This window comes from Botrytis deweyae (assembly GCF_014898535.1).
Source record: "Botrytis deweyae strain B1 chromosome Unknown BDEW_012, whole genome shotgun sequence".
In the NCBI taxonomy this organism is placed as follows: Eukaryota; Fungi; Ascomycota; class Leotiomycetes; order Helotiales; family Sclerotiniaceae; genus Botrytis; species Botrytis deweyae.
The window spans coordinates 688,956-711,083 of NW_024066219.1; the positions used below are offsets into that span (position 1 = coordinate 688,956).

At 41.8% G+C, this 22,128-nt stretch overlaps 5 protein-coding genes across 5 annotated transcripts; 4 read left to right on the plus strand and 1 right to left on the minus strand.

The window, feature by feature from the left end:
* Window positions 1-478: 478 nt before the first annotated feature.
* EAE98_006033 (uncharacterized protein) lies at window positions 479-2,269 on the plus strand (the record flags this gene model as incomplete). The annotated part of the gene is made up of 2 exons (XM_038953655.1): window positions 479-601; window positions 662-2,269. The coding sequence occupies 2 exons, from the start codon at window positions 479-481 to the stop codon at window positions 2,267-2,269; spliced, it is 1,731 nt and encodes a 576-aa protein (XP_038810050.1).
* A 3,379-nt stretch (window positions 2,270-5,648) lies between these two features.
* On the plus strand, window positions 5,649-10,356 carry EAE98_006034 (uncharacterized protein; the record flags this gene model as incomplete). The annotated part of the gene is made up of 5 exons (XM_038953656.1): window positions 5,649-5,975; window positions 6,023-6,566; window positions 6,604-8,120; window positions 8,195-8,687; window positions 8,747-10,356. The coding sequence occupies exons 1-5, from the start codon at window positions 5,724-5,726 to the stop codon at window positions 10,354-10,356; spliced, it is 4,416 nt and encodes a 1,471-aa protein (XP_038810051.1). The 5' UTR covers window positions 5,649-5,723.
* Window positions 10,357-14,530: 4,174 nt separating this feature from the next.
* On the plus strand, window positions 14,531-15,843 carry EAE98_006035 (uncharacterized protein; the record flags this gene model as incomplete). Its single annotated transcript, XM_038953657.1, has 3 exons — window positions 14,531-15,200; window positions 15,259-15,311; window positions 15,373-15,843. 3 exons carry the CDS (start codon window positions 14,531-14,533, stop codon window positions 15,841-15,843), a joined length of 1,194 nt encoding a protein of 397 aa, XP_038810052.1.
* A 1,252-nt stretch (window positions 15,844-17,095) lies between these two features.
* Window positions 17,096-20,035, minus strand: EAE98_006036 (uncharacterized protein; the record flags this gene model as incomplete). The annotated part of the gene is made up of 6 exons (XM_038953658.1): window positions 17,096-18,469; window positions 18,518-18,726; window positions 18,776-19,212; window positions 19,258-19,272; window positions 19,323-19,590; window positions 19,897-20,035. 6 exons carry the CDS (start codon window positions 20,033-20,035, stop codon window positions 17,096-17,098), a joined length of 2,442 nt encoding a protein of 813 aa, XP_038810053.1.
* Window positions 20,036-20,292: 257 nt separating this feature from the next.
* On the plus strand, window positions 20,293-21,525 carry EAE98_006037 (uncharacterized protein; the record flags this gene model as incomplete). The annotated part of the gene is made up of 4 exons (XM_038953659.1): window positions 20,293-20,436; window positions 20,487-21,044; window positions 21,096-21,250; window positions 21,300-21,525. The coding sequence occupies 4 exons, from the start codon at window positions 20,293-20,295 to the stop codon at window positions 21,523-21,525; spliced, it is 1,083 nt and encodes a 360-aa protein (XP_038810054.1).
* Window positions 21,526-22,128: the final 603 nt, after the last annotated feature.

Below are 22,128 nucleotides of genomic sequence, written 5' to 3' on the forward strand. Positions count from 1 at the left end.
TCCTGGCTCGCCTGATAGGAGTCCATCCTGGTCTAGTCGCTGATTCAACGCCTCTGTTATCCCAAAAAGCGGGAAATGTGTGGCACGTGAACAATGTCTGAATACGGCACAGTCCACGGCTTGCGCTACTAGCCGTGGACAGCTGCAACCTTGGAAGGTGGAAGCCTCGAAGCCTCGAAGCCTGCATGATTGTGATTATTGCCTGAGGCTGCTAGTGGCTGCCTCGGCTTCAATCTTGCTATCACGGTATCAAAGGAGCAAAGTATCACCGTATCACCGTCACTCATCCTGATCACGTAAGCTCCCTCAATCAAAAGAACGCCCCCCCGCCATCAGCCGGTAAATACCGAACTCAAGTTTTTTTTTGGGAATATCCGTACTAAGCAATCATGATTGATGTAACCGCTACGAAACTTTCGCGGCGACGAAGTCAATCTCTACCTTCAACTTACTACAATTACTACAAATAACATTCATTATGCTAAGAAATCCTTCAACGAGGGTTTTAAGGAGGGCTCTTTCATCTCAAAGACCCATATCCAATGTTTTACCTGCTTTCCGCTCAAGAAATTTAGCTACTGTAGTGGAACCTGTACAAAAGGTACAAATAAAGTCCAAATTTCTAATCCTCTTCACCTCGACTAACATGAGTCACATATAGGATCCCGCTGAGTTGGATCAAATCACTACCCTTCCCAATGGAGTGCGAGTCTCAACTGAAGCTTTACCCGGTCACTTTTCCGGCATTGGAGTATACATCGATGCAGGGTCCAGATACGAAAATGAAGATCTCAGAGGGGTTAGTCACATAATGGATAGATTGGCATTCAAGTCTACGTCAAAGAGATCAAGCGATGAGATGTTAGAGTCAATAGAGTCACTGGGGGGAAATATACAATGCGCTTCGTCAAGAGAATCTTTGATGTATCAATCTGCCACGTTCAACTCTGCGGTCCCAACTACTGTCGCTCTTCTCGCCGAGACAATTCGAAATCCTTTAATCACTGAGGAGGAGGTTTCACAACAATTGGTGACTGCTGAATATGAGATTGGCGAGATTTGGTCAAAGCCAGAGTTAATTCTTCCGGAAATCGTACATTTGGTTGCATACAAGGGAAACACTCTTGGGAATCCTCTATTGTGCCCAAAGGAACGACTGTCTGAAATCAACAGCAACACCATACAACAATACCGGGATACTTTTTATAGACCTGAAAGAATGGTTGTAGCGTTTGCGGGGGTACAACATGAAGAAGCAGTAAAACTCGCCGAACAACATTTTGGAGATATGCCAAAATCAGCTCCCATTTTATCACAAACAGGATCGGAAACATCTCTCGATTCATTATCAGGTGAAACTAGCAGCAACAGTTCTATATCATCATCTTCCTCATCAACACCACCTTCACCAACACAAAAGCCATCCACCTTAATATCACGCATGCCATTTTTCAAGAACATCTCCACTTCCGCACCCAAAAATGCCTCTGTTCAGAATGGTTTCCTAAATCCTCTTGACCTTAACCAACCTTCACGTTATACCGGTGGATTTCTTGCCCTCCCAACTCTTCCACCGCCAATGAACCCTGCCCTCCCCGCACTGAGCCATATCCATATCGCATTCGAAGCTCTTCCCATTTCTTCCCCTGACATTTACGCCCTCGCTACTCTTCAAACTCTTCTTGGCGGTGGTGGATCCTTCTCTGCTGGTGGTCCTGGCAAAGGCATGTATTCTCGTCTTTATACCAACGTTTTGAATCAACACGGGTGGGTTGAGTCATGCATGGCTTTCAACCACTCTTACACCGATTCTGGGCTTTTTGGAATCTCATCCTCATGTTCCCCAGGCTACGTCAAGAATATGCTTGATGTCATGTGCCGTGAACTTCAAAGTCTCACTCTCGATTCTGGATTCAGCGCATTACAAACTGCAGAAGTTAATCGTGCGAAGAATCAGCTGAGATCAAGTTTATTGATGAACTTGGAATCGAGGATGGTAGAATTAGAAGATTTGGGAAGACAAGTACAAGTACACGGAAGAAAGGTTGGAGTTAGAGAAATGTGCAAGAAAATCGAAGGATTAACCGTCAAAGATCTTAGAAGAGTAGCGACACAAGTCTTTGGAGGTCTGGTGAAAAATGCAGGAGAAGGAAGTGGTAGCCCAACAGTGGTCTTACAAGAAGGCGAAGAAGAAGGAAGAGTATACAAAAATTTCAGCTGGGAAGATATTCAAGATCGAATTCATGGGTGGAAATTGGGAAGTTGGTAAAAAAAAAAAAGAAAAAAAGGAAAAAAAGTACATTTTATCGTATGTATCGGGCGGAGAATAGGATCTCTTCTCCATGGAATAAGTTGGGGTGTTTTTTGTATGATATTGATGGATGATGTAATGATTTGAAAGGCATTTAAATGCGTGTGCATATGTGGCGTTTTGTTTTGTTGTTGTTTTTGATTACTAGGTTCTTGGGAAGAGCCCTGGAAAGGAGAAGAGAGGAGGAAGGTACGATGGATGGATGGATGGATGGATGAGAGTTGAACAATGGAAATGGGATGGAATATGAGAAAACTGTCATGAGATATCTATTTGATAGAATAGTCGTAGAATGAATGCCGGCAGATGGAGAGATCTGTAAGAAGAGAGAATGAAGAGGATAAAGAGGATAAGGAAATATAATCGATTATTCAATTAAGTAGCAAGCAATCAAGTAATCAAGCAATTATTGTAGGAATAGGTAGGTAGGTAGGTAGAAGAAACGTAAATACTAAATAATATAAATTACTAAGCAGCGGAAAAAGAATTTTCAGACTATTAAATGCGTCGAATTTCTCTTTGTTTCTTTTAATTATTATAATATTTTGATTGAAAATCCCGCGAATCTGCGTCTGCAAAAATCTTTTGCCCTAACGACAGGTAGTCACGAATATACTATATGAAGTAATAGTAATTATTAAGTATATTAGTACTAATATAATATAGTAATTAATATATATTATTTCTTATAGTAGGTACTAATTCTAATTTCTAATTCTAATTCTAATTCTAATTCTAATTCTAATTCTAATTCTAATTCTAATTCTAATTCTAATTCTAATTCTAATTCTAATTCTAATTCTAATTCTAATTCTAATTCTAATTCTAATTCTATAATATATATAAGGACCAGCCCCCAAGCCCCCGATCCTCGCTACGCTCGAGTTTATATTTATAAATATGATTATGATTATCTTTTTATTCAGATTTATGGGATTTATGAGATTGTTTAGTTGTTAATTAGTTTGTTGATTATTAATTGTTGATTAGTTTTAGTTTGTTATTGAGTTATTAGATTAAGAGTAATAAGTAGGTTGAAAGTAAGCAGCTTGGAAGTAAGTAGGTTGGAAGTATTGCTCGCTCGCTTATCGGGTTTAGTCGAGTCTAGTATTTGATTAGTCAAGTAGTCAAGTAATTAAATAGTGAAATAGTTAAGTAGTCAAGTAGTTAAGTAGTTAAGTAATTAAGTAATTAAGTAATTAAGCAATTAAGTAATCAAGTAGTTAAGTAGTCAAATAGTTAAGTAATTAAATAATCAAGTAATTAAACAATCAAGTAATCAAATAATCAAGTAGTTAAGTAATCAAGTATTTCTTTTTGGGGTAGGAAGGGGGAAGGGGGAAGGGGAGGGGGGGGATATATAAGTAGATATCTAGTAAGTATAGAATTTGAAAGTATAGAATTTGAAAGTATAGAATTTGAGATGGGTTTAGGTGATGGGTTTAGGTGATGGGTTTAGGTGATTGGTTTAGGTGATGGGTTTAGGTTATTGTAGTTGTGGTTGGGATGGGATGGAAATTGGATTGGAATTGGAATTGGGATTGGGATTGGGATTGTTGTATAATAAATAATATATGGATAATGTATGATATAAAAGGTATATACTCAATTTCATAACTAGCTTCCAAAACGTGATTTCATGATATTATAACCTTTTTGTCGAAAAACATCAATTACAAAATTCTAACTTTATCAATATAGATTCAAAATCAAAAATCTTTTTATCAAATGAAAGCGATTAATTGATTCAATCATTAGCCGAAGTTTGAAGTGATTCTGAATAACATTGATCAATTGATAGGTGATTTAAAATAATGTAATATTTCAAAGGTTTTGTAAATTGATTATAACTAGCTTTTATATAAAACCTTTCAGTTTTTAGATTTTCGTTCTGAAATTTCAATCTCAATTAATATGATTTAGAATAAAACGAGATTTAAATAAATAATAAAATCAATCATTCTCTATTCTATAATACTATACTTATTCAAATCAAAGCCAGATTGATAAAGTTATCGTGGATTGAAATATTGAAATATAACATTGAGGTGTTTTTAACGAAGTATAGAAAAGTTACGTTTTGGAAGCTAGTTATGAAACTAGGTATAATAAAATTTGTTTGCGGGAATTAAGGATATGAGAGTACAAGGGTACGTAAATACTTAGAAACTTTTCTCTACTTTTATTTATCTATTTACTTACTTACTTACTTACTTCATCTTAACTCGACTCTTTATATAATTATGATGGGGAAATGTAAGAAAGAAGAGAAGAAGAATATAGTCAGAGGTGAAAGCTAGAGGTGAGAGATTTTGAGTATAAATATCTATATATATTCTACATGTTCTAGAATATTGAGAATAATAGTTATAGTATCATACTTTATATAAAGTTAGGAGTATATGCTAGAATCTAGAATCTAGATCTAGATCTAGATATACTAAGAATTGAGTAGGGAGTAGGAATGAATTGTAATATACTGTATACTACATATGTTAGGGAGGGAAATCATTAGATAGATAATCTTACCTATCCATATGTACTCACTCGGTACCCCGCACCGAGCACTATATATAATGACAGGGACCATCTCGCTTATGTGCTTATGTAGTATAGTATGGTAATTTGTTGGAAGTTGGTGCTTGGAGGGAGCTTATTGGATGGTGATGTGATGATGTGATAATGGTGAGATTCGATGAGATTCATCTGAATTGGATAAAGATATTGAGGAATGGGAATCAGGAGGGAGATAATAAATACAGAGATTTTTAGGCTATTTTATGTGATGAGAGTAAGGTTTTGAATATATTTATAGAAGAAAAACATTGGTGATTTGGTGGGGGGATGGAGAGAAAAAGATGGATGCCTGCTGGAATTTGGCTGCCTGTTTGTATTGTTGTCGTCATTTGTTGACGACGCATTGCAGGTTTGGGTTTGGAGATGAAGCTGGATGGATCTTTTGATTTTGGGGTTTGATTCTTTGGGTTGTGTGGTTGGTGAGAATTGTTCTGCCTGTAAAAAGATATCGGTGTTTCATCTTGGCTTCTAGCTTGGAGAGGCGGGGAGGGAATAAGGGATACGAAGGCAGATGGTTTTTTTGTAGAACTGATGATCATTCTTCTGTTGGCGAGGAAGGCATCGGTTTTCTTGTCTCGGTTTCTGGATTCGAGATTGCGCGAGTAGTGGAAGAGATGATGTGATTCGTTGGTACCTTGCTTTTGAAGACGTCGTGTGCATGCTTGTGGCGTTGTGATTCTTTGAAGAGGATATATATGAGCTTCCTGCTGCAATCTATTAATTTTGTTCCTCAATACCCATCGACAATAGTCTCCACACGAGGAGAATAGGATAAAATCCTCGGATACTCAATGATACTAAGTAGTCTACCTGCTTGAATTCATTCTTCCTCATTATGGAGATTTATGCAGACATATCTCTCGAACTGAGAGGATTCAACGAAACTAGTCTTGTGGACGATGATAACTTCGGACCTTTTTACAAGGTCCCTGGGAAAATAACATTCGATTTCACACTCCTCTTCGAAGAAACCATCCTCTCAATCGTACCTTCGGTTTTCTTGTTAATTTTGATACCACCGCGAATTCAGCACCTATGGAAATCCCCACGAAAAGTAATCAGAAGTCATCTTCTCACCACCAAAATCGTAAGTTTCGCGTATCCGACCCATTAAGTCTTCCTCTAACAAAATAGATCCTCCTCTCCATCTTCAGTACCCTTCAAATTGTGAACGTAATCACGATTTCCCACTCCCCCTTTAAAACACGTGCCTCGCTACCCGCGGCTCTCCTCGCACTCATCGCCTTTTTCGGTCTGTGCATTCTATCCTATTTTGAACATAGTAGAAATATTCGTCCCAGCTCGATTATTAACGCATATCTCTTTTTAACGTTACCGTTTGATGCCGCACAGTTGCGAACAAGGTGGCTACGCGGAGATAATGTAGCGGGTAACGTGATTTCGACGTCTATTTTGGGAGTTAAACTTCTGCTTTTGATTTTGGAAGCGAAGGGGAAAAGAAAGATTCTTTTCCAGAGATATGGGTATCTTTCGCCAGAAAGTACGAGTGGATTGTTTGCGAGAAGTTTGTTTCGGTGGTTGAATCCGCTTTTTAGGTTGGGGTTTGAAGGAGTGGTTAGGGACGAGGATTTATTTGTGGCGGATGGAGAGTTATTGTCGGATGCTTGTGAAGATAGGTTGAGAAAATATTGGAGAAAACGTCTGAAATCCACTTCTAGTAATGGTTTTGTCAGAGAATACTAATAGATGTATAGGCACGAAATATCCTCAAAACCACACTTTGATGTGGATAATGCTACGAGCAATGTTAGGACCACTTACTGCATCCATTCCACCACGTCTAGCATTAACATTCTTCCGCTTCATGCAGCCCTTCCTCATCAACAAAATTGTCTCTCTCGTTAGTAATCCCGACTCTGAATCATCCAACAATGGCTGGGGTCTAATCGCCGCTTCCGGACTCATCTATATCGGTTTAGCCCTCACAGCAAGCGCATCTCAACACAAAGCCAATCGCATGACAACCATGGTACGAGGCGCTCTCATCAGCGCCATCTATTCCCACACCCTCGAACTCTCCCTACCAAATCTCGACCAATCCGTAGCAGTGACTCTCATGTCTTCAGATGTCGAACGTATCTGTGTCGCTTTACAACCAATCCATAATCTCTGGGCTAGTCCCCTCGAGATCGCACTAGCGATATGGTTACTACAGAGAGAAATTGGCATTGCGCTTTTAGGTCCATTGTTCATAACAATTATAGCGGTTTCGGGCCCATTTTTCATGGCTAAATATATGGGTGCTGCGCAGAAGCTTTGGATGGATAGGATCCAGATGAGAATCGATACGTCGGTGAAAATGCTGCACTCTATCAAGGGAGTTAAGATGTTAGGTCTTAGCGAGAAAATATCGAGTATGATTTCTCAACTTAGAGAAAAGGAAATCAGGAATTCTCTGAAGATGAGAAGGCTATTCGTGATTATGATTGCTTTCGGTAATATGTCTGATATTTTCGCACCCGGTGCGGCGTTTATCATATACGTTATTGTGGCTTCGGTGAATGGGAAAGTTTTGGATGTTTCATCAGCATTTACTGCTTTGTCGCTTATTGCATTGCTGGTTGCGCCCATTCGAGCGATCGTGTTTGCGGTTCCGCCACTTATTGCTGCGGTGGGATGTTTAGATCGCATTGAGAGCTTTCTTACTTCGGCTGCGAAGAGGGATCATCGTATTGTACTACCGCGAGTGCAAGGCTTATCAAGTGGTCGTTTCAGGCTTGGGATATTGTCTAGGGATGCATCTGCAGGTTCTGAGATTGAGCTTGAAAATCTGATAGTACGAGAAGATGGTTCTGGATCACCGGCAACGATTGCTGTCAAAAACCTATCTCTCGCTTGGTCAACTGAGTCCCCTCCAGTCGTTACCGATGTGTCATTCTCCGTTCTACCCGCCACTCTGACAATGATCATTGGACCAATTGGCAGCGGGAAATCTAGTCTTCTCAAGGGTCTCTTAGGGGAAATTCCTTCCACAAAAGGAAACATATATAGCAACCACTCTCAAGTTGCATTTGTGGATCAAACCTCTTGGATTCAAAATTGTAGTATTAGAGATAATATCATTGGCACTAGCGACTATGAATCTGCATGGTATCAAAGAGTCATGCATGTTTGTGCTTTAGAGAATGACATTGAAGGAATGGCAGAGGGGGATAATACTATTGCGGGATCTGGAGGAGCTGCGCTTTCGGGAGGTCAGAAGTTGAGGATTGTATGTTTTTTCAATTTTCTTTATTGATCTGTCTTTTTTTTTTTTTTTTTTTTTTTAGAAACTAATATTGCTAGGCACTTGCTCGAGCAGTTTACTCCCGTCATAAAATCTTGATGTTGGATGATGTATTCAGTGGTCTGGATATCGTTAGTGAAGAACAGATTTTTACTCGCTTACTCGGTAGACACGGATTACTTCGTCGATTGAGCATTACGACTATACTAGTTACTCATACGGCACATCGCTTATCATATGCGGATCATATCATCGCTCTGAGTATTCATGGTACAGTAGCCGAACAAGGAACGTTTTATGATCTAACTAGGAAGAATGGATATGTGTCTAGTCTTGCAATGAACCAGGTAGAGACAGACACGTCTAAAGAGTCTGAATCTGTGGATATGAAAGATAATGATGACACAGCGAGACAAATTGCGAGTGCAGATCTCGAGCGTCCGATTGGGAATTGGGCGACTTATCGATATTACTTTGAGAGTTTAGGATGGTGGAATATGGGAATGTGGATGGGGATAATGGTCTTTTATTCTTTACTCTTGCAGTTTCCTAGTAAGTTAAGCGACTTCTATTCAACCTTGAGCTTGTGTGTACACATACTAAAGTTTCAGAACTCTGGATTAAATACTGGACAAGTGCTATTACCATTCATGGAAATTCAATTAATGGTTTCTATCTCGGTATACTTATAGCTGTCGAAGTAACCTCCATGTTTCTGCTCATGATCCTCACCAGCACACTTCTCTTGAAAATGATACCCCGATCTGCCGCCATTTTACACACCGCACTTCTCACGACCATCTCCAACGCTCCTCTCTACTTCCTCACGAAAACAGACACGGGATCAATCATCAACCGCTTGAGTCATGACCTCTCGGTCCTCGACTCCGAACTCCCCATCGCGTTTCTAATCGTCATTAACAATATTTTCACATCCCTCATTCAAGCTCTCCTCATCTGCATCTCCGCCTCCTATTTCTCTCTCGCACTCCCGTTTATCCTCCTCCTTATCTACCTCCTTCAAAAATATTATCTCTGCACCTCCCGACAAATCCGCCTCATGGATCTCTCATCCAAAGCACCCATTCACACACATTTCCTCGAAACCCTCAGTGGACTCCTCACCATCCGCGCATTCGGTTTCCACACCGTCATGCAACAACGCCATACAAAGCTCCTAGATGATTCCCAAAAACCCTTTTATTTACTCTATTGCATCCAAGTATGGTTGATGCTTGTCATCGATCTTTTAGTTGCCGCTCTGGCGATTCTGCTCGTCGCGCTAGTGGTGAAATTGAGATATACCGCTAATGCGGGATTAGTAGGTTTGGCGTTGGTGAATATTATGGGATTTAATACTACGCTTTCGGCGGTTATTATTCATTGGACGGCGACGGAAACGAGTGTGGGGGCGGTTGAGAGGATCAGATCGTTTGTGCGTGAGACTCCGGATGAGAATCGAAAAGAAGATGAGGATATTGGAGAGGGAGAAAGAGATGGAGAGATAGAGGTACCGGAAGATTGGCCCAGTAGAGGTGCAATTCGAATTGAAAATATAACAGCATCGTATTCCAAAGATCAAGAACCATGTTTACGAAACATCAATCTTGATATTCCCGCAGGTCAAAAGATCAGCATATGTGGTGCTTCCGGCGCTGGAAAATCATCTTTTGTCGCACTTCTTTTGCATATGCTGGAAGTACAGCAGGGATCAATAATGATCGATGGAATTGACATTCTCAAGATTCCGCGACAGATTCTGCGAGAACGTATGGTTGTTATACCCCAAGATCCAGTCTTTATCAATGGTTCGATTCGCCAAAATCTTGATCCCTTTTCTCTGCAACAGGATGATGTGGAAGTTGTAGGTGTTTTGGAGAAATCGGGACTTGTTCTCCCGGGAGTGATTGACATCGAGGGACTTTCTGATAGCTTTGATTCGAATATTTTATCGCATGGGCAGCGACAACTCTTTTGTCTGGCGCGCGCGGTGCTTAGGTATAGATGGATAGAGAGGGTGAAGAAAAGGTGTCCGATTGTGGTTATGGATGAGGTGAGTGCTAGTGTGGATGTGGAGACGGAGGGGGTGATGAAGAGGTTTGTAGGGGAGGAGTTTGGAAGGGCGACGGTGCTAGGGGTTGCGCATAGGGAGGGGATGATTGGGGGATGCGAGAGAATGGTGGTTTTTTCGGAGGGGAGAGTGTTGGAAGATGGGGAGTAAGAGGGGTTGAGTAGGAAGGGGAGTATGCCCAAGGTGTGAGAGAGGGGGATGAAGAGGAAAAGAGCGTTCAGAGTGCAAAAAATGTTGTATATTGGATGGTAGATGTTTGCCGATATACCTGATATCTAGACTATAGAATATTTAACAACAAACACTCCATCATAGCATTGTCAGTAGAGTAACAAGATGAAATCTCATACGATTATAATATTTGCACAACGGATGTTGAAGTACCTTTTTACACCAAATCTCTTTCAGTATTCTCACCGAATACAATGTTATCAGCTAATTCCTCACATCTCACTCATAAGGTTGATCCGTTTCTAACAGACCCCAAACCTCGAATCTCAAGCTAAGCAACGATACATCTCTAGATTGAGTTGAACTGTTACTAGACTTGATAGATGCAACTAAAAAGAAAAGTATCAGCAGACATCCTATCTTATTGGTACGTACTCATAGCTTCTCTTTACTTTCCTTTGTACTTTTCAATCCTAATTTGAACTTGTTAATCTCTATCGCTTGAGTCTCTGTGGACACTTCGTGATATGAAATAGAATATGTGCATGGCTTAAAGTTTCACTAGTACGTCTGAGTCTCTTGTATCATATGTTACAACACTTGAATAGCTGTATATGATATGGGCTTTTGTGGGAGTGAAGGAGGAGATGCTTTGTAGGCGGAAGTGTAGGATCAATGGAAAACTCGATATCTGATCTTTTGAGTAGCTGTTTCCATTGAGCCGGAGGACCGCCTATTCGTGGGAGAATTCGGACAGTCTTTAGCCACAATGCTATTTAGAATGTCAACTGGAGGGGGACAATGTAATAGAGGTATTGAATGGTTTCGTTAGTAGTTGAATCCGGTCTTTCTCTCAACCGAGTAGCCGTCGTTCCTTGGCGTGGACAATCTAAACGAGATGTCAAAATCTGATCCTCTTTCAAAATCGAAGAATTAGTCAATAAACCAATTTTTCATTGTCAAAGTTAGAGACCCCAAGACTTAAAAGTCAATAATCGATAGAAACACGAACTTTGTTATATTGTCAACGCACTTTTGGATCAAATTCGTCAGCGCGAAATACAAGTGATGTTGCGGATTCTTTGAGTTTCGAAGTTTAGTCATTCTTGACCTTAGCATCGAGGATCCTCCTGATCTGTCAGATCAAAAGACCCTCGATATCTAGAATCTAGGTTATAGTTTAGCATCCCGTTTTCCCGTTCACGCCGAGGGTCCGAGAGTGTCAAGGTTTCATGAACTAGCATATCACATCCGACGTGTACCCCCATCACAGCCGCTTACTCTGCATTCATCCCATCCTACAACATTAAGTTTAAATGTAGAGTTACATCGACCCATAACAACATGTCGTATGGTATCCAATCACATTCCTTGGAATCTGTTGAATTGATATATTCTAAACACTCCTTAGGTACTTACCAGTTCGCGCTTTGTGAACAGTTTTTCCACAAGTACCGCAGCGTCGATTAGTTGAATACCTATCCCTCGTTTTTGATCATCGCTTTAGAACACTCGACGAGCTAGATAGATACCTGTTACCTACGTCTGTCTACCTACCTACTCAATCATTCCTCGCTGTACAAGTGCACCTACCACCTTGATGAATACTGGGATGTTTTTTGCCCTGGCATATCTAACAAGTGCTCTTTTAACTTTTTGAAAAAGTATAAATCTTATCAGATAAAAGTATATTCCTATATACTGAGAGCCCTAGACTCTTTTCTACTCACAAATATACCTTTTTGAAGGTAGGTATACTCGTACTCGTGCTGTCAAAAAGCATACAACGTCGCCAAGAAGAAAAGTAGGTTAGTTCTCATATTATACTTTGTCAACTCGCAGTATACACATCTAGCTTCGGATTCGTGTACATTTTTACGGCATGAGAGCCTCCTTGATAATGAACGAGGCGAATCCTGATCCGAATCGGCTGAGAAAGAGCTTCGATTGGATTATGAGATGCCGGTGGGATTCAAGGGTCGATATCCTGAGAAGGAGATCTATTTTAGGTGAAGGGGTTTGTAATTTCACATCAAGTTTCGAAATTCGATAGTTTGGGGGTGGCGAGGGATTAGATCAGGTTTATGAGATTTGGTCTTGATTTTTCTTCTTCTCTGGTACAGTTTCTATACATACAGGATTACAAGGCAATAATAAAGAACTCTACGTTGATGGGATGATTGATATTCGCTTCGACGAATCCAATACATCGACTTCGGGACCGGAACTATACAACCGCTTTAAAAAGCTAAATCATCTAATATGAAATTATGGAGTTATTAGATGAAAGGAATGATGAGGCGAAGATAGAAGTCTTATGCGAGTCCGAGTTGATCAGTTCCGTGACGAACCACGTTATTTGTGGAGTCAGAAAGACTAAAAGTACCTAGGTATGTACAAAGCTCCGCCGCTAATAAACTTAGGGCTCCATCAAGACGAAAATACTAGGATCTCAAACTCTCCGTTCCCTTCTCAAAATTGTATATATTAAATAATTGCGTAAGTATCTTCAATTGATCTTCCGTACTTGTATAGGAATAGAAATATGTGAAAGTTTATTCTCCATTAGATTGTTGAATCTCTTCGATCAAAAGTCTCATCATATCAATTCTCATCGCCATTTGACCATGCAATAAAGGTGTGATCACACCCTTCAAGATCATGATCTTGAAAGATGCTTGATCTTTGACGTGTTTGATGTTCCGATTTTCCCGTCTTGATCACATGGTGCCGGGTTCCTAGATAGTCAATTAGCCCTCTTGTTGAGTGCGTCTTGCGGTATGTGCATTTAGGTTCGGGGGATCCATACTTCCTTAGCAAGACAACTTGGACAAGTAGATAGTTTTGAATTTTGATAATGGAAATAATCGCTGCTAATCCTCCCACACGGCTTGATGTGGACGGTGGAGACGTCATCTCATTTCCTTGCTGGTACTTGAATTTCGAATCGAGCGGTGTTGAAGGATAAACCCCTATCGAACTACATGGGCCCTAGCTTAGCTTAACCTGCTTTGGCATTTTCTAGTTTGCCTAATTGAGCCAACGTACTTTTTCTCCCACTTCTGAAGATTGATGGGATGAACTTTTCGATTTTTGAACCTTTCAACTTTTCTGACCGGTTGTCTTTATTTTCTCCGGAGTTTGCACACAGGTTTGGTAGACAGGTCCGTCACCGGGTATGGAATGGTAAAACTGGGGTACATTAGTACCCTGTAACTTGCATGTTTCCCCATTGTGTTCCCAAGCCACATACCATAAATTACCCGACTCTTCGGGCTGCATGAATCATTTGCCGCTTCGAATTGTTTGTATATGGGAATTTATTTTGTGATACCTAGCTGTGCCCTGGGTAGCTAGAGTCTAGAATAATGGGAATACCAACCTTTCTTTTCTATATAACAAATTTAGTAGTTTCATTTGTAGTTGAATTATGGTTCTAATTTAATCGGAGAGATGGATAGTGGTTCTCATTTCCGATGCCTCTTTTCTTTTGTTCCCGAGTGCCCGAGTCTTCCTGCACGCTCACCCCCCACAGATTTCTAGTCTTTGAAACACTATCGACTACCACCTTAATCTTTTGGGCCGCCCCACCACACGTGTGATTGGAATCATTGGATCATCTGAGATTAAACAATGCGAGCCAAGATGGAATATAAAGAACACGGAATATTTCTGGGGCACACGTGGTAGTTGCAAAGTCCACCGGAACATTTACAACGGACATTATTTTTGTTCGGCAGATAGGAGAACCGTTAGGCTAAAAGGGGGAACCCTGACCATAGGTGGGATTACTTTTGGACTGTAGAGTAAAAAGCACTCTGACTTTGTAGGAGGGCATAACAAGTAGCGAAAGTGGATAGTGTGAAAGGATTAGAGGAAAACATGGAAAGGTTCGACGAGCTTACCCTCAGGGGTAGGGATACTATGGACCATAGCTAAGCCAAGATTTCTATTCCATGCAACGATATCAATCAGCCGCTTGGTGCAACTTGTTCGTACTGTTGTATTCCGTGTACCCAGGAATACTCCTGAAGAATTTCTATAAAGCCATCTCTTAGCCATCTCTTAGCTATCCCTTGGCCAGCTCTGTCCTCAAGCACTTCTTCTCACATCCTTCTTGGCTATCTTAGTTGATCATTCTAACAGCACCATCATGCCTTCCACCAAGTCCATAGCAGCTATGCTGCTCTCCGCCATGACATTGGCACCCGCATTGGCTAACCCTATTGCGGCCCCAATGCCAACCGCTGCCCCAAGCCCTGTCGAGGTTGAATCTGCCTTTGTCGAGCGCAACATCGAGAAGCGTGCTGCAACCTGTACCTTCAGTGGCTCTCTCGGTTACTCCTCCGCCAGCAAGTCTAAGGCATCATGCTCAACTATCATCCTTAAGGAATTGACTGTCCCCGGTGGTGTCACTCTTGACATGACCGATCTCCCTGATGATACTACCGTCATCTTCCAAGGAGAGACATCATTCGGCTTCAAGGAGTGGGAAGGACCACTTTTCGCCGTCAGTGGAAACAACATCAAGGTCGCAGGAGCTAACCGCGACACTGCCATTCTTAACGGAAATGGCGCTTCTTACTGGGACGGTGAGGGTGGAAGCGGTGGCAAGACTAAGCCAAAGTTCTTCCAAGCCCACGACTTGACCGATTCGCTTATTGAGACTCTTACCGTTCTCAACCCACCTGTTCAGGTTTTCAGTATCAACGGTGTTTCGAACCTTGAATTGGCTTACATCACTGTCGATGCTTCCGCTGGTGATGCTTTGGCCAAGAACACCGATGCTTTTGACATCGGTTCTTCCGACACTGTTATCATTGGTATGTTAAATCGAGATGCCTTCGACCAGTATTAATGCCGTACTAACTTATTGCACAGAGTACGCCACTGTCTACAACCAAGATGATTGCGTTGCTGTCAACTCTGGAAGCGTATGTCCACAATCCACCATGCTCCTCATTCTCCCCAACCCCCACTAACATGGATATTCAGCACATTACCTTCAAGAATGGGTACTGCTCGGGTGGCCACGGTCTTTCCATCGGATCAGTAGGAGGACGCTCTAACAACACCGTCGATAATGTCTCTTTCCTCGACTCCACTGTCACCAAGTCCGTCCAAGCTATCCGTATCAAGACTATCGCCGGTGACACCGGTGTCGTCAGCAACGTCAAATACGATGGCATCACCATGAGCAGCATCTCCAAATACGGTATCCTCATCGAGCAAAACTACAATGGTGGTGATCTTCACGGAGATCCTACCAGCGGTATCCCCATTAGCGGCTTGACCATCAAGAACATTGTCGGTACCGGCGCTGTCGCCTCTTCCGGATACGATATCGTTGTTGTCTGCGGTAGCACCTCTTGCAAGTCCTGGACTTGGTCTTCTGTTGCCGTTACTGGTGGTAAGAAGTACGCTTCTTGCCAGAACGTCCCAACTGTTGTTGGTGCTTGCTCTTAAGCGATCAATAAGAAGGATTCTTGACCTTTTTAGCCGAAGATCATTTTAAGCTAGATGGAAAGTTGAAAGATGGAGGACCCCTTTTAGATTCTTTGATCTGAGTTGTACATATTATATTCTCTTCGCTATATATATTTGGAATTTTATTTCTTCAACTATATTGTCATTTATAAGTGTCTTGAATCAGTAACAGCTGTGCTTTGTAAGTTTTGATCATGACCTTTGTGGTAGACACGAATGCAAAAACCAGTGCTCAGACCCCAGTGCCAAAGTGTTCTCCTACCTTTGAATATCCTATGATGGTGAGCTCATCAAGCAGATGTGTAACCTGAATGTTCGTAGTGTGGTCTTTAAAAGTAGCGTTGCGTACACGCCCTACAATATTGTAAGTCTCAATTATTTTGGTAACCGTAAGTTTATACACTGTGTGTAGTAATATCCCACATTCCAAGACATCCAGCATCGTCACCAGGAGCAAGATAGGGCTTTGAAGCACCGAGTCTCATTACACGTAATTATGGCTCTTCATCGACAAAATTGACGATATACACAAGACTCTTAGAGACTGAGAAATGATCACATGATTGTTCTCGCCTGGCCGGATCTTCCATCTGTTTGTTGCATGGTAGTCGAGGTTGATGATGCTCCATCAGGTGTGGCTCCTTTGGCTCAAATTAAATGGCGGTGAATCGATGACACGCGTCTAAGCTCCCCGGCGCGGCACAGTCACGTGTTTGGGCGTAAGTAGAGTTCATGAGCCCGTGCGGCCCTAGAAATCTCACGATCATCCCCCTAGCATTTATTGTTACTTCTGAATTGAATCTAAACCGACCTTTAAGTTTTTACCTTGATCTCTATTTTCGTAGGTATCATATACCCCTTGTTAGTTTTCTTTGTCTTCCCTGCTTTCAAGCTTCTCTATTGCAAAGTATAATCTGCTAGAACTCGTTCTTATCTGGGTGGATGGCAATGGGAGCAGAGAGCGCGGGTAGGGGGTTCATCTCAATACGCTTCTTTATCTTTTATTTCCTCTGTCGCAATCTGTCTAATATCTATTTTATAGCCTCAAAAATTACCTAGATTAAATTACTGTCTTTGTATTCAAAGAGATTATAAGAAAGGAAAAGAACTCAAACTCCCCTCCATCTAGGTATGTACTACTTTGACAAAAAAGGTTAAAAGGGAAAAAATGAATTATTTAAGTTATATTTGGGACTAAACTCCTGACTCTTCGTCAATCAAGTCCAAAATGCTATTTCTTCAATCCTCCTACGACTCCAATTCTCTCTACCTCCTTATGCTCCACACTTCCCGCCGTGCAACCTGCTAAAACTCTTTCCCACTCCCCTACATCTTTAATTTTCACACATTCCTCTGCAGCCTTTACTCTCATCCCGCACTTTTCCCAAAGTTCCACAATCTCCTTTCCTTTAACTTCACCTTGCGCTCTTATCTTCTCCACAAAACTCCCTGCCAATTTTTGATTTCCAGCATTCAGGATAAGTGTATAGAATGGCAACCAGCCGATTGGAGATTTGCGATTTTTAGATATTTCTTCAAGAGCAGACCAATCGCGTTTTGAGACAAGAGCACGGAGACGTATCCATGTGGATGTTTTTTCCGGCATTTTAAATTCTGTGGTGAGCTTTTTGGCACGAGAAGTGTAGCCTAGTTTTATCAATTTGAAGAGTGTTTCGTTTAGGGAGAGACCTGTAAATGATTCTGTGAGGTCGCGGTCAAGAGATTCTTGCATTCTCAAAAGTAGAGAAGCTTCGTGGAGAGCTTTGAGCTCGAAAGATGTTTCTTTGGAGTCTGAGAGGAGTTTTGCAGCAAGTGCGAGTTTGTCGGATGCAGTGCGTGAGTCGGGTTGTTGGAGAGCTTCGCGGATAAAGACGTTAGCACCATCAACACGACGATCGTCTTGGTAGTAGAGATCTTTCAGAAGAGAGGAATCTTCTGTTCGTGCTGAGGATTCGACGAGGGAGGTAGCGATGGGTCGAGTGTTTATTACGCGGAAGAAGGAGGCAAGAGGAAGTGACTTTTTGAGATGTAAGAGGACGTAGATTATTAGATCTGAGTCTCCGGATTCGATGGCTTTATCAAGAGCGATTTCATCTTCTTCCATGGAGAGAAGAAGGGGTACTTGTTTTCCGGCGCGAGGTTCGTGGTTTAGGAGGGCGGTGGCTAGACGGCCGCGCCCTTCGTCGTAGGCTGCTCGGGCAATTTCTTCAAATGAGATGCCGCGTTTGCCGGAAAGTTTCTCGACAATTACGCGACAGATTGTGTCTTCATCTTCGGATCCTATACGGACTTTCTGGGAAGCCCAGTGCACGTAGATTCTGTCGGTTGGAAGTCGTAGATAATCAGAGATCTTGAGTGCTAAGAGATATTCTCGACGGTTGATGAGACGTCTAACAAGTTTTTCGGGAGTTAGGCGTAGGAATTGTTCGTATGATAGAGGTATGCCAATTTCGTAATATCGGACAGCGTTCAACACTCGGAGTGTTTCGGTCATATCTACAAAATCATCACTGTTGTAAATATCAAGCACAGATTTACCAAATGAAGCAGCCTTGAGAAGTTGTTTCTGCCAATGGATGTTGAATTCATGACCAGCTGCTTTGACCTAAATACGGTCAGCTATGAAACCGAAATTCAGTGTAAAATTACTTACACAGGTGTCAACTGCCTCAACTAAGTGAGGTCTAATCAACTGTATGTTGTCATCTGCTTTTGGAGACTGCTGCTCCAACTGCTCGACTGCATCCAATAATATCGAAGCTGGCGATTCAGTGCCGAACCGAAAGGTTTCGTCGGTTACTTCCGGTACTTTTTGCAAAAAATCACAAACATCATTGGTTATCAAACGAACGCCATCATGATCTGTTCAGTGGTTAGCTGGAATCCTAACTAACTCCAGGGAATTACAAACCAGCAATTACATGAACTCGACCATCATAATAAAATTTTGCTGCAGCATTTTTAGGGCCAATGAGATGTACTTCATCCTCCCAAGCAATAACTACCGCATCATTACCACACCATTGGACGTCTTTGGGAGGAGTTTTCGATCTGGAGTTGTATTCACTCAATCTGCTTTGGAAATCGCTCGTGATAACATATGCATTTCCTGTTTCTGTGTAAAGGGCGACAAATTTTCCATTTGGCGATACACTGATATGAGTAAAGGGTCCGATGTCTAGAAAACGATCTTCGGATTCAGCAGCGTCTGCGACGTGTATGGTTTGATCAATGCTCAGAAGAACTTCAACTGATCTGGATAATGTATATGTCGGTGGTATCAGTGTCCACGAATGAACATCGCCTTCAGGGGGCGTTGCTAGTAATTTTGGACGTGGTTCTTCATATCTAGATACCGAGATTAGGTGATTATTTGAGAGCAGGGCCACAAACCCGGTGCCGTAGAATCTATTCCGTTGGTGAGCTCGCAGTCAATCTAAATTATGTCAAGCACAAACCTGCAAGCTATCACACCAAGTTCCTCGGCACCATTTCCAAGAGAAAATTGATTAAAATCTCCTTGTAAGTCATAGTAACATCGTACTGTGCCATCAGTGGTGACGACAATAAGCTTTTCGTCTTCGGTCCAGCCGAGACCTTTAATAGAACCTTGATCCCAGTTTATTCTTCTGATCAGCTTTCCAGCACAACTGTATATATCGATACTGGATTTAGATGCTTGTGATCCTCGAAATGTTTGAAGCTTTGTTTCGTCTCGGTATAGAGCTGAATGAAGTATCATGTAAGCAAATGAAAACATCAAAGTATTGAGTCCCCATGCGTTCTTAAGTCCGTACGCTCGCAAATCCGGCACTTTCATGTGTTCAGTGGGAGCACTAGCTCTAGAGACTCTGATGGGTGCAAGCCACTCAGCAGATGAGGTCTCGCAATCTTCTAAATTGCCCCTTGATGTGATTGACTGCAGCACCCGTCGCCTCCCAGATTCTTAGAGGTTTTAGAAAGAGTAAACAGTAGAGCGACTCTAGCAAAAATAATCTATTTCCGATATCGAAAAGGAACAACGCAACGCACCAATTGCTCCTCCATATGAGCATCCCGTGACCACGTAGTTTTCAAGCTCTAGGTCCTGGTCGAATACGGCTGTATATAACTGTATCTTTCGATAGAACTTATCCCCCACCTTCTCCCATTCTGCAGTTGGACTTGTCATTTCAATATTGCTTAACTGTTCATTATAGTTGGGATGGTGATTGTTGTTGCTTCGAGTTGCTTGTTCAATCGTGAAGAGCTCCTAGTTTAAGATGTGGTCAAAGCTTGACGCTAGTGATCATCAACATTCAATGTTATGCGATCGACTTCAGCATAGATCCGAATTATGGCATCCGATTAGTGAAGCATCCAATTTGTCTCTATAAACATTCCACCTAAGAAATGGGATTTGGGTGAAACTATTCTATTCATCGATTGATGGCAGACGAGGAGTTGATCAATAAAATCCACGAGCTCAGCGACTTGGAGCTCGCCGCACTGATATGTTTAGTCGCAGAAGAGCACTGTATCATTGATACAGATCCCGACGCTCTAGGCGATCTCGTACAAGAGTTACAGCTGGTGAATATACCTCCCTTTCAATATCCTCACAAGCTGCTAATGCTCAGTAGGTCGCATCGAAAGTCTTCGGCTTAACCTATGCTGTAATCGATTGCAATAGCCACACCACTCTCGATGATTTTGCACATGCAATTCTTTCCGTTGATGCGGCTCCTACTCGAACCAATTCTCCTGCGATAAGTCGTCGCGACTCGTACTTCCTACAAACACCCGCTTTCCAATCAATCAATAGACCGCCTGTACCGGAAACGACCGATAATAAAAGGATAGCAAATGTGATCATTGCTAGGAATCTTGATGAAGCGCCGCAGCAGATACAGATTCAAGCGCTAGAGCTAATGCGAACGAAACGGTTGTTCACAAGGACATCCATACAAAATGCGCCAAAACGTTTCTTGTTTATTGCTGCTATAGCAGGCGGGGAGGGCCCAAGGTTGACAAAACATCTTAATGATTACATGTTCATTTCTCATGTACACGACCCTGAAGATGGGTTCCCGAACCTAGAAGATATGTTTACAGACGATACGAGTTCCACATTATCAGTTGTGAAAAGGAGTCCAACAATACAGACGGAAGAAAGTTTATGGGCGAGAATATCTCCGATGGTGAGTGGCCAAACACATGCGGTTGAGTTATTGTTACTAATATGGATATAGGATATCGAAAATTTAGCCCAGCAAAGTAAAAATACTACAGTCAGTGTTGAGGTCAAGCAATATCAACAAAATATTGCTTCCTTCCTTAGAATACATCGCGCGGTAGCGACGGGTATATCTGCAGTTGCTACAAAGCATTTTGATAAGCTTGTTAGGTGAGAGTGGCCTGATATGTACACGGAAATTTGTTCTGATACCGATTAGATGCCTCGCGCCTTTGCACGGCCTTCCATATGCTACTCCATCTCTTATTGCTCTTGCCGCCAGAAAGATATACCTTCATCGCATTGAGATCGTAAGCCCAGAAAGAGAACGTAGTATGCAATGGGGAAGTGACTTAGATGCCATCAGAGAAATGTTGGATGGTATAGGACCAGAGGAAGTGATTGAAGATGTGTTGGGCAGTGCAGGAGCCGAGGCTCCCTTGTAGAGTAAATCAACTAATTGAATATCAGAAAATTAACATCAACGGAGTGTTAGTAGCGCCTGTCAGTCATGATCATAAATGTGTGGTAGTAGTGTGACATGGCATATCAGCAAAATAGCCAATGTTGGTCCTGTGATTACAGAATTTTGAGAGTTTGTATCAGTCCCCAGCCCAGTTGATATTCGAATGTGCGCAAGAGGATGCCGAGTGGGATTTTTGAATGGTATTATGTAATGAATTGAATCGTCTCGCAGACTTTGCAATAGTAACACCTACTCACCACTTTGTTCATACGACTAATAAACTTCACTTACCTACATCACACTCGTCTCACCGTCTCCGCTTAATCATACATACCGGAAGGCATTTAAAATGGAATTTTGAATTCACCCAAAGACAATCACGCCGAATACCAGTCGCAAAGTGAGTACATTTCTTAGGAAGTTATATGACTAATAATTCTATGGCCGCACTTCCAAGGAACAGATCAAGTACAAACAGAAGTTACCTAGCCAAGCGTTCGTTGTCGAGGGCACTGAACGAGAGTCAAGAATAATAGAAAACCCAATCATTGGAAATACTTTGTCGAAGGCCTTCACATAACTC